The sequence below is a fragment of the Cydia strobilella genome, chromosome 13 (assembly GCF_947568885.1).
Source record: "Cydia strobilella chromosome 13, ilCydStro3.1, whole genome shotgun sequence".
Classification (NCBI taxonomy): Eukaryota; Metazoa; Arthropoda; class Insecta; order Lepidoptera; family Tortricidae; genus Cydia; species Cydia strobilella.
This window is the reverse complement of record NC_086053.1, coordinates 11979511-11996356: the sequence shown is the minus strand read 5'-3', so window position 1 is coordinate 11996356 and position 16846 is coordinate 11979511. Positions and strand designations below refer to the sequence as shown.

Below are 16846 nucleotides of genomic sequence, written 5' to 3'. Positions count from 1 at the left end.
GGATACAGTATACATGACTATATTTATAATAAAATATTAAAAAATTATTTAAGACTCCTGAACGAAGTTGAGACTCTAATTGCTACATTATGAACTTTTAAATAAATAAGTACGAGTAGGTTTGACTACTTTATACGCTTTACTAATTTTTTAACAAGCAGATTACGTCTGCATGCGAAACTCAAAATATTATATAAAAGGAAAAAATAGAGGGATTTGGGGAGGCGTGTATACATAAGGGAAGGGATGGAAAGATTTGCGAGGTTCTGGTAGGCTTCCGTAGCTCAATTGGTTAAAAGCAACGCACGGATTGCGGAGGTTGCGGGTTCAAGTCCTGCCGGAAGCGTAACTTTTTCCGTTTAATATAAAATGTATTACGCTTTGTTAAAATGTATCTCAAAGAATCTCCAGGTACACCATTGATGGACACGTTCATGCTATGAAAATGGCAATGACTATGAAAAACATGTCATTGAAATGTAATCGCGTTTCGCACAACGTCACAACACCACAATCACGCTAAACAGTCACATTTGCGTTATCACAGCGTTATGTTACACACAATTGACGAACAAAATAGCTCCTTCCTCTACACGGCAGCTAAATACCTACACAATTACTTCACGCCACAAAATAATACTTTAAACATTGTTACACAAAATATAAATACTTAATGGTAGGTAAATATGAAAAAAAAAAACACGTCAACGATGCATTACAAAGATTATTGAAAAAACAGTCAGAAATATGTAAAGGTCGTTGCATATGTCCCCATCGGCATATAAATCTCAACGTTTTGCTCACGATGGCTCTTGTTAATGTATTTTTTATTATCATTTATTCATTGCATTCCATGGTACATACAGCTGTACCATGTTTTGCTCGTTTAATAAATAAAAGTGACGTGTTTTTTACCACCGCGAGAGGGAGAAAAAAAATTTTTTTTTCAACCACGCGTTTCCAGCCGCCTCAAACATATGTTTCAAGTCTTAAGGCCACAAGGCAAAGATCATGTTATGTATGCAGTGACCTTTACTTTACTAGTAAAACGACTACAGGGTGTCTCTGCTCTTAGGCAGTTAAGCATGCCTTCCACTCTTTAAATGGAATAACTAATAATATTAAACTATTTAAAATATCTTATACATTTCGATAAATATTCATTTTAAGAGATATAGACAAAAGAAGTCCATTCAAACCGAGGAGTAGAAACCATCCTTAAATGAATTAATGGAATTTGAACATTGTCTGCGCTACCAAAAAATACCTGACGTTGCTTGTATTGTACATACTGAAATATATTCGCGGATCATGCTACACAAATGTAGGTTCTAATTTCTCTTTTCTGGACCAAAGTTAAGAACATTAAGTATTGAAACAAATGAAAAAATAATACGATTCTAGTATATAAAGCCAAACACTACGCCAGGATCGTCAAAAATTACTTAGGGCTCCTTAACTTTTGGGAAAAGAAGAGCGTATGTATGACCCAATAAGCCTTAGATACTTACAACAGCATCAGGTCGCAAAGCGTTGATGAACTCAGCGGCGATCTTCCACTTGTAGATGGTGAACCAAGCCGTTCCGGTGTAGGTGTCGCCCGCGTTGAGGTAGAGTACGGGCGGGCCCTCGCCCGAGGCTGCCTTGCGTCGCGCCTCCTTTACACTGAAACGGGAATAAGTACGTACAATATTTAATAAAATAATTTGATTTGTTCCCAAACTTGTTCAACTACGTACAGGTTGAAATATGACACGGGATCAGAAATTAGAAGACTTGAATAAGGGCATTAAAAGGGAAACTTAAAGTTACTGCCAACGTGCTCTGATCTTTAAAAATGGTTTTGCTCTACATTTCTTTACGTTATTTCATACTTAACTACTGAAGTTTCATATGAAAACTCCAAACAACATGTAATCCTACCGTTGTCCCTGCTGAGGCTGGTGTCCGCTCAGCAACACGTAAGTAGTAATAAATTCATAATCGTGACATAAGGTGTGGGCGACCATTTTGCACCATTGCACTTGAACGTGAACATAATAACTATCCTATTATTAGGTATTTCAGAAGTCACATAACTTTGTTAAAATATTCTTGTTTTTGGGTCAATTAATAGCGGAACATTTTAAAATAGAAAGCATGAAATGTCTAGATTAAAGAGCAATTAAAATACGAGCGTAGTTTCATTTAAATCCCTGGATGCGGATTAGTCGATCCAAATGGTATTCCGTACATTCCATTTGAAAAGGGAGTAAGAGGATTGTGATTTGAAGAACAATTCAATGTTGTGAATCAAGGCAACAGTGTTTGTGATGTAGGGGCTTAGTACTCGAGTTTCCTGCTGTTCCATGGTTTTTAGGTATTTATTTAACAGCAGCAAGGGTACAAAGGACCTAAAATTATTGGCAAAATCAGGTTATCATTATCATGCTAAGAATTCTCTAAATGAAGCTTTACATTTCCTATTCTCATTGCCCCATGGCATAATTGAAGTTAGGACAATGTTGTACAGACAAAGTAAACATTTACAAGTCCTGATGGAGCAGGGTAAATAAAATAAAAGAGGAGTTTGTAGGATTCACTCGGGACACGACATAAAACGCTCTATGTGATACTGAACTCCGACGTTACGATGTAGATACCTACGTGAGGTATACCTCCTGGTATTGGCGAAAAATAGATCGTCTTGCATTTATACAAAAGTCCTGGAATATTTTTATACAATTACGCTACTAACTAGTAGACCGTTCGTTTGAATAACGAAAATATTTGCACTTTTATCTAAATATTTTTTTGGTCATTATACCTACTACCTTGTAATGTAACATTTTATTAATGAAATAAAATATTTTCATTTTCATTTTCATTACTTATGCTTACGCAAATAAATGTTGTAGCTTCACGTTACACCGGTATTTACAATTCTGTAGTATTATTGTTCAGGAAATATTTCTTTAAGGAAAGCAACGAGTGGAATGTACGTATCTTTTTCTAGAAAATGGATTCTTAAACGTAACACCAACGAAATTCCTGCGCTCTGCTCATGAGCCAGTGTAACGAGATTAGCCAATTTCGTACAGCCTGGATGTGAAATTAAAATTTTCCACGTGTTTTAATACATGTCTAACGTAGGTATGTTGTAAATTACAAGAATGTACTGACATAAAACAAAGAGATATAGTTCCGGTACCCGTAATATAAAATGGTAGTAATTACAGGCTGGCATAAAACTACGTTGACAAAAAAATTTTAGGAATATTTTTCTTACTTAGGCAGGTACGTGATACGACACGGCCCTTTCGGCCACGTCACCAATCTTCTCATAAAAAAAAGCAGTCGCTGGTCACTATGTTATGCATGCCTGTATGCCTGTTGTTACCTCTAACCAATTATGTTTGTTTATGTTTGTGCGTTTATTGTAAACTATGTGAGGTGTGCAATAAAGAGTATTGTATTGTATTGTATGTCGACCAAACTGTGGTCAATTAAAAAAAAATCTTCGTCTTCAATTTGAAACAACAAACATTTAATTAAAACTATCTTCAAAATATTCTCCTTTAATTTTAATACACAAATGCGAACGTTATTATCAACAATATGCTGAAGTAAAAAAAAAACAACGTATTTTTGGGCAACCCTGTATATTAAAGTAATTTTTGTTGAGCAATTTATTTAATATTGCTAGTTGCTAAAACTGTTGAAAGAACAACACTAAAAATAAATGCATAAAATAATAACATGTCTATGGAAGGTTTTGTATATCTAGAATGTTCATATTTCTCTTTAATCGATGCCAAAACGACACTGTCACATAAATTAGCAATATAAATTAGCATTTTAGTGTATCCATAATCTCTAGACGACGCTGTCGATTTCATGTATGTCAAGGCCTCACGCTGCTTCTTGCGTAAGTAATAACTCGCGAACGCAAAGCGAAGTGGCGGTATCACAGGATCGATTCACCCTGCGCCGTATCGCTTCGCTTCGCGTTCGCGTGTTGATCGCCTAGCCTACGTAGTACCTACGCTGCGCTGCGTCAGTCAAGAGTTTATGTTATACCACCAAAATTACTCATCCATTCCACGGCATGAGGCGCTCGACTATATCCTCCCTTGAGTTTATACAATTTATGTAATTGTCTAGAGATTAGAAATTTCACCGTTAACCTATAGTTCACTTGCCACAAACTGTTTGATCTACTTTTGGATTTGGAACCCTATAAATACTATCTTTAAGTTGCTTTTCGGTCGTGCATATTTGGTACAATTTGATTTTAGATCACTGCAAAGCACTCAAATGAGTATATCCTGTGAGCGAGTTAAGCATATGGGTATTGTGGTTAATATAAAGCGGGGAGACAAATAAAAAGGCTGCGTTTCCACCAGAAATGTGAAGGGAAATAATAGAATATTGCCCACTAGAGTTGCGCTGAGCGCCGATTGGTAAATGAACTCGTTTTATTGCTTCTTAACAAACACATCCTTCGCTACGCATCATCGCACATCTCTGTTGGAAACGTAGCCTTAACGCAATGGCAACTGAGCAGTAAAAAAAAAGTAGGTAAATTATTTGCATAACTAATTAAATACAATGTCCCTTTTGTTGTTTGTATATCTTTCGTAGTAATATAGTATTGAGTGTTTGGTACTTTTCTCGAGCAGAACGATCAACATTTGACACAGTAACGAATATATATTTACTTACACCACAGGCAACCCCGAAACCGCCATAGCACATCTCTTCCTCTGCGTCTATACCCCACTAAGCTACAACTAAGATTGTTCAAATCGCGCGTGCATTTGTAGCGAGTAGGTAGCTCGAAGTTCGTATAAATGCAGCGAATTACCTAAGTTATACAAATATTGACTTACACAGTGGCGACTCTAGGAAACCCGCCGTAACAATTCCCCGCCTCCCTATCAGCCGTCGTGCAAACCCCGCTGAGCTGCGACGTCTGTTCAAAGCGCGCGTGCATATCATTGTTGTGTAGTATGAGTAACTCGAAGTTGGGAGGAATGGCGCTCTCGGGCGGCTTGATGACTGTGCTCGACGACAGCGCCGCTGTAGCCAGCAACACGACGATGGATGGAAGATTCTGGAAAGGTTTAGGATTTACTTAGATATCACATTTGTTTATATGGTTTAACCGCACCCGTCACGTTAAGGAAGGTAACTTTGACAATCTTTTAAAATGTTAATTATAAGATGTATTGTTTTGAAAAGTGTCCCGCTGAGTTTGTTGCCGGTCCCGTATTGGGATACCCTCCTCCAATTGAGGGGGGAATTATTTTCGGGGCAGAGGTGTAGAGTTAAAGCCGGCGTAGCTTTATTTGACGTTCATAAGCGCATTGTAATATGCCTACTTGAATAATAAACTTTCTTTATCTTTATCTTTAGAAAAGTGATAAAAATCAAGATACATTTATTGTAAAAAAATCATGCAACTGTGGGCAGTTGTATCTCAAGATCTATAGGGTCTATATGTAGACCAAATTGGACTCATTTAGTCAAAATCCAGGCAAATTAGTCTGATCAAAAGTCTTTTTAGTAACTTATGCCGAATAATATGCCCAAGCAAAGAAGATACAAAAATTATGGATTTCTAAGGACTTTTTAATAACCCGGAGGGCTTTTAAGGTCAGAAACTTGCATTTTACATGGGCATTTTGTCATACACACAAGACATTTAGGTAACCTAAAAAAAACAGCCAGTCCTTATTTAATGCTTAGGTGAAACGTGTAGCATATCAATGGCCTAATATCATCAATCGTCAACTTAGTTTGCTCCTCCTATTCATGCATAGATAATATGCTTTCCTTGAATATTACTCTGAGAGGATTTGAGTAAGGTAGCACAATACTGTAGGCGAGGCTAATTGAGATGCAGAGTTGCAGACTGAGTCTGTGAACACGCAAATTGCAGGTCATGACGTCATGTGCACTGTCTAAGAAATTGAATGCTGAATGGAAGACGTAGTCAAAGCCTATGTGAGGCTAATTACTAGAGTACCTATAGATAAAGTGTATTGGTTTTAGAGCAATCACGAAATTACATTTATGAGCAGGTAAAACAAAGTTGTTCTTGATTTTCTTCAGTTGATTTTAGAATCAGTTATTGCTATAGTCACGATTAGTTGTTGACTGAAAAAACCGAACATGCATTTTTGTTTTAGTTATAAGCCATTTCCAAACTGTGCCACTATTATCTCTTAGACAACAGGACAAAGCAATGACACAAAAAATCTGATCCCAAAAACTCATTTGAAGGACATAATCACGACATTGATGTTAGAAGCACGGTGCGGTGTAACTGTGGACTAGGTAGTTGTTGTTGGATTTATTTCCTTTAAACCAGAATTTGTTCAGTGAAAATAAATAAATCTTTTGATTTAGTCCCGACATTTTCATAAGTAAAATTTGAGTAAAATAACTTTAAGTAATAGTACCTGAATGGAAGCTAATTTTAGCCAAAATAGAATATTTTCCGTTAATGTTTGTTTTCACCGCGCGCTCTCCGTCAATGAGTGGCAGTTTGCGTTGATACCAAGCCAATTCAGCAGGGCCGTCCAATTGACTCCAGATGCCTCGAGCAAAATGACGATATAGGGAAAATTGAAATGGAAAATGGAAATAGAATAGATTTTTCGTCAGCTGATGCGTGGTAACTGTAACTACCCATTTTGGCTTCAATATCGTGTTTGAAGTTTGAACAACATCTTAATACAGTCGATGATTATGAAGTAAACCTCTGGAATTTATATATAAATATCTCGAGTTTCTTTGGTCTCTTATATTTAAAGATTGTTTAATAGGTACAGGTTGCTGACGTACCTTAACAAAAAAATCTAAATGGTAGTTGTATTTTTATACAGTATTCTCATATCTAATATTAGCTAAAAATATGCATGCCTATCTGACCTTTAAAGGTACCTACAAATTTAAACTTCACAAAAACTCACAATGTTCAACATTTATTATGCAATTCAAGATGGAGTTTGGCGCCAAAAAAGGTTCGTTCATTGAACTCTCTAATTGCCTGCCTGCCCGCTACCTGCGTTTCTGGGAGGTATCGCCGGGATAAAAACACCTCAAAACGGGACCGATAAAGGCTGGGAGCGACAACCTTAAGACGAGTGAAGGACCCGCGTGAAATCGCCTTTTCATACAAATGCAGTCCTCATTTTCCTCTCTGGATATTAACATTATTAAAAATATTTTGACACAACTTGTTGTATATCAAGCGCACGTGCCCCCTACGTTAGATTTTTTTTCGAATTTTATATCATTATCAGTCAGGAACATTTTTTTTTTTTATGAAATCTGCTTGCTTTCAATATTCACGCCGCACGACTTCACGCCGCAGACTTGACATTGTCTATACTATCCCCGCATCGAAGACTGCTTTTGCGCGAAAGTTTCAAAAAAATCTAGCCCCTAAACTGTACAATATAATAAGAAATTACATTCAATTGCGTAGCTTAAGTTTATATGAGTGTAAAAGACTATTAGACAAGTTTCTGAATACCCTTAACTACGAAGACACAGAAAAATTATTAAAATAAATGGCAAAACACATACCTACCTATCCATACACATACACACACACACATATGTATGTATATATATATATGCGCACACACACACACACACACACACTATATACATACATACATCCACATACACAGTACGTACATTATTTATACCTGGTGTGCATAGTGTTTTTTAAAATTAAGCCCTTAATTTAATTTAACTGTGTAGTACGATTTTACTAAGTAAACATCTATTTGTAATTACAGAATGCATCTGTATTGTTGCATACTCTACTTGTTTACGATTAAGTTAACGCTTAGCAACATGCTGATGCCGGCATGTTAGAAATAATGCAAGATACCGTCAACTGATATTATTTGTTCGTCTCATAAATGTATACGATTCTAATTTTATTTTTGCTTACACATTTGTAACTACTGTTAACATAAATCCTATGCAATAATATTGTGTTTGCGGGTGACGAATCTTACTTCACCGTGATACAGTTTTAACTAGTACGGGGAGTAAAGGACTCATTCTTCTCATAATGTATAACTTTACAACTAAATTAGTTTATTTACGTACCTAAATCAGACTGATGTATGTACCTCCATCCTTACCTATTTATAAGTACTTAATGTAACTTTTAGTTGTGTTATTGAAATAAAGAAATTTATTATTATTTATTATTATTAATAAATCGTATCAGGCGGCCTAGCCAAGGTGACAATCGCTTGCGCTCCGCCATCGAACCGCTTTGTGTCTCTCTATCACTCTTCCATATTAGTGTGACAGTGACAGCGTGACGTTAGCGATTGGCACGTTGTCTACGGGGCTAGCATCTAATTTATTTACTGACGTAGCGACCATACTTCGAAAAAATGCTTATGCACACACTTAGATTTGTTCTGATTATCACACCTGTAACAATGTACCAAGCAGTTTTGATATTATTATCATAAAACATAAGTAGTTTGATAACTGTAGATTACTATAATATAAGTAGGTAGTCATAAACGTTATCACTATCAGCATAATCACATTGACTCGAAGTTTGCCGGAGGTGTGATGAAGGCGTGGTGTTGTACTGATTATGATTTCAAATATTGTCGGACTCGCCCACCGAGGGTTCCGTACAAATTTTATTTTTAGTATTTGTTGTTATAGAGGCAACAGAAATACATCATCTGTGAAAATTTCAACTGTCTATTACGGTTCATGAGATACAGCCTGGTGACAGACAGACGGACAGTAGAGTCTTAGTAATAAGGTCCCGTTTTCATCCTTTGGGTACGGAACCCTAAAAACACCCCCAGCAAAAATTATAAAGTAGTGGTGAGACAAAAACAGCTATCTAAGAACATCGTTACTTAACATAGTCTGTTATAGAGCATAACTGAATAGATTTAATTTCAGGTGTAAATTTTTTAAACAGATTATATCGCGTATATTGAATTTATAATACATCCCGACGTTTCGAACCCTTCACAGCGTTCGTGGTCAACGGGTGACTCACCCGTCACCCGTTCCCCGCCCGTGGATATCATCAGTTGACCACGAACGCGTTAAAAAACGTCGAAATGTAGTATAAATTCAATATACGCGATATAATAAATTTTTATAGTTTTATTTCATGAGTAACTATCGCGGTAACCGAAGTCAATATTTAGGGATAAAGTTATTCGTTACGAACACATAAACTACCTCTCACCCTAAACTCTCAAGTCGTGAGGAAAAACAAGCCGAAACAAAGGAATAGACTATAATATAGAAGGTGCCCACGAGGAACCCGAGAGATTTTGACCACGCATTTCTGTGGCCGAGAGAAGGAATGTTATAAGTATGAGTTTAGGTCAATTTCGCCGAAAAACAATTATTTTTCAAATTTTTTGTATGTATTTGTACATTAAATGTAAATGCTATTTGTAAAACTATCACTAAAAATAAACACTTTTTTTGTAAAACCTAGTTTTTGCAGTGTTACTTTTTGACACCTATCAATAAGGATATTTGGACTAGGTCCCATGGTGGCAACATCGCCATCAAAAAGGCGTTTTGCACTAAGTAGGTAACAATAAAAAGACGTTTATTTTTTACTGGTTTTAACTGAAACTAGTCTTAAAATATGATCAGAAATATACTGTTAAAATTTCTCGGGTTCCTAATGGGCACGTGGTATATTATATGTCTTGCTTATCAGTAGTAACTTGTAACTTTATTTGATTGAGTATTTATTCGTCAAAGTAATTATCAGTCGCACGTTTTGGTCTTTCATGGATTAAGTAATAAAATTTAATGACTGTAATTCCTTTGTTTACTATTAGGCGGAACGTGCTCCCGGTAAAATCGGATTTGTATTGGTTTTGACCACCAGCACTAATTAGTCGACTAATAAACATCTAAAGTGCCGCTATCATCCAGACTGCGGTTCAGTAAAGTTTTTGCGATCGCTAACGAAAAGGCAAAGTCATAGAGATCACATAAATGATTAGCCTTACCGCTGCCGCTGCTCAATCACTAAAGCTAACGCTATGACAAAAACATAACGCATATGAAATGGTGTCGTTATTACGGGGCCCGTAGTAATGACACCGTAGTACGGCGGGCACACATATTTTTGATAAAACTCAAACACGTCCATTGTTTTTATTTATTGTAAAAAAAGACTTTTACTAGCAAAAAGCAGAGCTTTTTAAGGGCTCGCGGAGTTTTTCTACCTCATCATCAAATTTGAGAGTTAGACTTGTCGGTGGAGCGATTTCTATGCATGTCGGTTCTCTGCCTTCTCCTCAACAGCCTGATACGACGCGACGCCGACGTTGAGTTTTTCCTTATTTGATTTATGTACGTTCTTCTTGATGTTGTTTTTTCTACCTATATAGTCATAATTACTAAGGCAGTTTTTAATAAGAGATACATCTTTAAAAAATTATATGATAATGATATAAGGGCTTCTGTAAATAATTCATACGCCAAATCATTTTTAAAGTTTTTTTTTTCAAATAATCTCTCATAAGGGAACCATCTATATCTCGAATATCTCGATGTATCCAAAACATCTTATTAAAATGTCAAAACGGCCTCACGTGTTGGCTTAAACTCCGCGCACGCCTTACAAATGTCCGGAGCACCAATTAATAGTTTTTCTATTTCACGCCAAAAAATTATAACGCTTTGAACTTCACATTTAAATATCCAACGATTTTGTTTATTATTGTAACCAGACCAGGGTGCGTACTTGCGACTAAAAAGGACGGAACCCTCGGTGGGCGAGTCCGAATCGTACTTGTCCGGTTTTTTACTACTAACGCCATTTGGTAGAAAAATAAAGAATTAACAGTACGAATGTTAATTCATTATTTTTCTAACAGATGGCATTAGTAGTCATACAAAGTGTTATTCCTTTATTCTATTTTTTATGCTTATAAAATGATATTTTTATGTTTGATAACACATCTATAGGTAGACATGAATTTAAATTACTATGTTAAATCTCAAAGCTAACAGTTTGATAGTTTTTCTGTAAGTGTACCAGAAGAATGCATAGATTGTCGAATAGTGATTAATAAAAAGTAATCTGCTCTAGTGTTTATAATTATGAGCGACGTAAATAATTGTGTTATATCATATTTTTAAATAAATAAAGTATATTTGTTAGGCGGATTACGATATGCTATGAATGCAAGCTACATAGCATAGATAGATAGATAGATAGATAGATTTTTATTCGGTATTAATCATACATTGTCAATTACATAATAAAAAATGATTACAAAAATCATAATAAATTAAAATTATTTAAATTCACATAAAAATTAATGTCGACAATTTTGAGATTCTAATACTTACATTAGGAAATCAGTAAAATATTATTCAAATTAAATACTTACAATTACAATAGAAATAATCACAATTACATTAGAATTAGAATTAGATGGACGAAAATAATGGTCACAATTACATTTATTACGGGGATTTGGACATACTTCATTCGTCCAGAAACTCATTTACCGAATAGTAGGCGTTCATTGTGCAATAATTCTTAAGTTTACGAACAAAAGTACAGTCGGTGTCAACGGTTCTGATTGTCTCGGGTATTTTATTATAAATTTTTGCTCCCATTATACCAAGTGATTTACCGGTTTTTTTAAGCCTATGCGCGGGGACAGCCAGTCCTGGCTTCCTCCTTGCGGAATTTCCCTTTGCCACAGGGAACTCATGCGGGTTTCTCCTCACATACTTGCCGACCTCGAAAACATAGAGAGATGGTACTGTCAAAACTCCAAGGTTAATAAAAAGCTGTTTGGCTGGCTCGTCCGTAGGAACACCGCATATTAGTCGGATAACTTTCTTTTGAATTATGAATGGCCGGTCCCTATCAGCTGCTAGGCCCCACAGGTCTATTCCGCTACTCAGGTGAGTATGAAAGTAAGCGTAGTATGCTGTCATAAGGTTCTGCAGCGAAAGTGTACGTCTTAAGCGTGACAAAGCGTAGTAGGCAGAGTTAAGTTTCGCACATAGCGCATCAATATGCTCACCCCACTGCAAACCCCTATCAAAAGTGAACCCAACGTAACGGGTATGATTAACAGGTTTAATTTGGTTGCCATTAACATCAACATCCAAATTTGATTGCACCGTACCACTGAGTGTAAAGTGAATTAGGTTTGTTTTGGCAGCATTCACTTGCATCCCGTTACTCTCAAACCAGTGCAGCAATTTAAAAATAACGTCCTTAGTATTAGACTGCAATTCCTCATGGTTACAGCCGTAAACGATTGCACAGATATCGTCTGCGTACATTACAAATTTAACAATAGTGCTGGGAAATGGCAGATCATTCACGAGCAATGCAAAAACGGTATTCCCGACATTCGAGCCCTGAGGCACGGAACGGTCCCCGATAGATCCCAGCTCAGACCGATCGCCATTTATATCTGTTATTTGACTACGGTCAGCCAAAAAAGATTTAATAATGTCTAAGGCTGTACCACGTACACCATAATGCTCTAGTTTAGACAGTATCAGTCCATGGTCAACCAGATCGAATGCGCGGGATAGGTCAAAAAATATAGCAGCCACATACCGTTTTGCCTCCAAGTTGTCAAGGACAGTTCGTAGTAGTTTGCGCGCTGCGCCTACAGTAGATCGGCCCGCCCGATAGGCGTACTGCTCATCGCTGAGTGCTCCGTTCTTGTTGAGAAACCCTAGGAGCCTATCACAAAGACCTGTTTCAAAAATCTTGGAGACTGCGGGTACAAGGGATATAGGCCGATAGTTTTTCATTGAGTCTTTGGCACCCTTCCCCTTGTAAACCGGAGTCACCCTGATTCTCTTAAGTGAGTCTGGATAGCAACCATTAAATATTGAGCTATTGAAATATTCGCACAAATGGTAAGTGAAGTTTAACGGTAGCCTATGGAGAATTGAGGTAGGGAACCCGTAAACGTCTTTAGTTCCCTTCGCTTTAAGTTTCTTTAAGATTTTTGCTACTTCATCAATAGTAAATGGTGCAATAAACATGGTAGACCCCTGAGACGGGCGGATAACGCACAACAGGCGCATTGCGTCTCCCAGGCGCGGGCGCACCGGGGTGTCGCGCACTACGCTCAAGTAGTGCTGGTTGAGCGCGTCAGCAAGCTCCCGGCCGGTGCCGCGCTCGCCGCACACCGCTCGACGCAGCACACCGAACTCATCCCTGCCACCGACTCGGTCCCTGCTAGTCTCGGCCTTAATTATGTCCCATAAGGCAAGGGATTTATTGGAGCTGGACTCGATTTTTTTATTCATAAAGGCCTTCCTGGTTTTACTGAGAAGACTGTTATGCTTACATTTATAGCTATTAATAAATTGCGTTAATTGAGTATTGTTTGGATGAAACCTCGCTAGTAGCCCCAAAAGCAAAAGAAACTCTTTGCTGTTTGCAGTCTCCTTATTTAACCACACTTTGTCTCTTGGCTTAATAGGTACTTTCTTGATAGGACAGAGGATTTCAAATGTCCTATGAAATTGCTTAAATAGTAGCTCAAAGCTATTAGTACTTGTGAGTGAAAACATAGACCAGTCAAAACTCTCTACTTTATCTAGGAATTGTGTTAGCTGTGTTTTGTTCGTAACTCTTTTCGTTACGTAACGCGTATGATCTCTTATCGTTATAAACGAGTATTTAAAAAGTATTGCACAGTGATCACTTATGCATGTATCTAGTGGGTTAACCGATACAGATTCTCGAGGCAAATTGGTATATGCATGGTCGAGGCAAGATGCCGAGCTACCCTGGATTCGAGTTGGAAAGCTAACCATAGAAGTTAGATTAAATCGGGTCAATAAACCTTGGATGTCACGCCTTTGCTTTGTCCATTTCAATAAATCTATATTTATGTCACCCATTATCAGAATATTACTATTTTCGTTGGTTAAATAACTGAGTAATGAGTCTAATTGGCGAATAAAAATGTCCAAATCACCCTCCGTATTCGAGCGGTACACACAAATTATAATTAAATTAATGTCAACAACTTGTATTGCAGCTATTTCCACATGCATTTCTTTAGAGTAACTACACAGGTCGGGTCTATCTATAACTGTTAGCTTATTGTGGGCATAAATACACACACCGCCGTGTTGCCTAGTTGGACGACAAAATTTCGAAGTTAAAATATAATTATTAATGTTTGTCACTGTTAATTCATTAAGTTGTAACCAATGCTCGGTAAGCAGTAGAAGATCATAATTGATACCACCTTGAAGCAAACATTCAATTTCCGCAGTCTTATTTCGGAGACATCGCACATTTTGCATCAAGATATTGCATACTAATAAAATACCTCCTTTGTATATTATAGTGCGTTGAACAAAGACTACATTTTAATTACCTGAGCACCACAACAGTTCTCAAAGGCGGGCGGTTTGCAGGATTGGAAGCGTTGTGTCTCGAAACTTTAGACTCTTCAAAACCTAATTCAGTTTAAATAAACTTGTTACAGAATTTGTCGACGCACGGACGGACAACAAAGTGAGGGGTCCTATAAGGGTTCCGTTTTATCCTTTTGAGGTACGGAACTACGTACAAAAGCCTTATCAACCAGATCCATGGACTATTATAGCACGTTACGTCTTCCAATTGGTCACCGCGTAGGAGTACGAGGACTAAATAAAAAGATAAAATTTAACCGTCTCCATAAAGCGATCTATGAATAATGATTTGAGAGATTTAACGATAGCCTTTGATACGGAGTACTGAGGTAACAAAATGGCACCATAAATGTACTTCCGCTAACGATCAAATCTATATACTTGATTAAAATTAAAAAAGGGTGCCTACAAATAAATACTGATCAGTAAAGGCACATGATAGGTGAAGCCCCAGCATATTCTCCATGTCGCAGCTCCTTCAAATTATTTACAATGCCTACCCATTACCCAATGTTCAGCAAATTCGATACTTGAGTAACGATTTCCTTTGCTATATTACAGTCAGCATCAAATAGATAGTGAGATAGTGATGACCAAAGTGGACAAAGTTATCGGAACACTTCCTATTTCTGTGGTAACAGAGGTGTGGTACGATATACAAATAATTTGGCCACTTTGGTCGTTCACCATATATGAATGGTGTGCTCGCATGCCCGCAATGTTCGCGAACTTTTACAAACAAAATCGGTTACGTCAGCCACTTGTGAGCACACCAGCGACAGCAATGGAGTTGAAAGCAGTCGCCGTGGCCGTATCGGCCGTGGAGTTTATTATTAATATTTATTTGTTACTAAATATAAATTTATAATTCACTGTGTATCTTATTTTATTAGAACCAGTGATCAAACAAGTTCAATTGTAGTAAAACACGATCATACAACCTACCTATACATACCTACTCGTTTGATGAACAGGAAAATACAATTTATAAGTTTGAAGGCGAATTTATCCCTTTAACCTACATGACCTAATTTTTTTGAACCACGTGTGTGTGATAGGGATGAAAAGTCCGGAAAAAATCAAATGTTTTTTTCGGGAATTTTACAAAATTTCGTTTTTTTCGGTTTTTTCCAGTTCTATTCAGAAAAATTAAATACGTCACACACAATGCCACCGATGAGTGATGACAGTGTCAATGCCATAAACATAGACATGCATTGCAACCTTAACCTACCTGTTTAAATTCCTAAATAAGTATATGTATTGAAATAGTTATTTGTGCAACAAGAGAGGAAAGTTGGTTTTTCTTGCGAGTGTTTATTTTGAGTCCCGAAAAAGCGAAAGATTCTAAGGTAGAATCTTGAGCGTAGCGAGGGACTCAAAAACACGAGATGTAAAATAACTTTTCTCTCGTGTTGCACACATAATTTTTCACCTCAGTAGTGAGAACATATTAAAGGTTAAAATGTATTCCGAATTACACAGAATAAACAGAAAAAAAAAGTATTATAATATGTACGATACGATAAGATACGATACGATACGATACGATACGTTACGAGACCGGACCGGACCGGACCTGACCGGACCGTACCGTACCGGACCGGACCGTACCGTACCGAACCGGACCGGACCGGACCGTACAGTACCGGACCGGACCGGACCGTACAGTACCGTACCGTACCGTACCGTATCGTACCGTACCGTACCGTACCGTACCGTATCGTACCGTACCGTACCGTACCGTACCGTACCGTACCTTACCGTACCGTACCGTACCTTACCGTACCGTACCGTACCTTACCGTACCGTACCGTACCGTACCGTACCGTACCATAATTTTTTTTAATAAAAGTATGAAGTTCATGGCCTTCACTAAATTAAAAAGCTCCAGGGAGTGACGAAAGTAGGCTTGTTCGAGCTGCTGAGGTGAAAAATACATTGTTTTTTTCGAAAGAAGCCGGGAGAATATTCCCGAAATTTTCCCGGTTTTTTCAACGCTACGTGTGACTTATTACTTGACTAGTCATTTGCATACTCCTAAAATGTGAATAAATTTAATATTAGTGCAACTGCGCTCGTATGTTATCTTTATGGTTCAAGGATCTGATAACCGTTAAAATTTTATCATTTTTAAGTCAATGGCGTATTCAATTGAATTACTTATATGCCCATTTGCAATATCATTCTGGACTTTAATCAATAAAATGGTAAGAAACTGTAATCAACCTCAACTTGGGGTTTTGTTTGTTGTGAATTTGTGAGGTAGTGTCACCAACAAAAGTGTACAACATCTACAAAAAGCAGTGCTGGAAGTCGCCAGCAATATGCGTGGCACCAGCACTTTCTCCTTTTACGTTTTTCTGTTAAGTATAATTTTATATTCTGTGTTTGTGCTTAG

General features: G+C 37.3%; 1 protein-coding gene across 1 annotated transcript in view; it reads right to left on the bottom strand.

Moving 5' to 3' along the window:
• Positions 1 to 16846, bottom strand: part of LOC134746843 (uncharacterized) — a 49070-nt gene that overhangs the window by 12271 nt on the left and 19953 nt on the right. The window contains exons 2-3 of the mRNA XM_063681411.1: positions 4872 to 5095; positions 1512 to 1665 (exon numbers count right to left, since the gene is read on the bottom strand). Coding sequence (XP_063537481.1) covers positions 1512 to 1665; positions 4872 to 5095 — 378 coding nt within the window. The remainder of the gene's footprint in view (positions 1 to 1511; positions 1666 to 4871; positions 5096 to 16846) is intronic.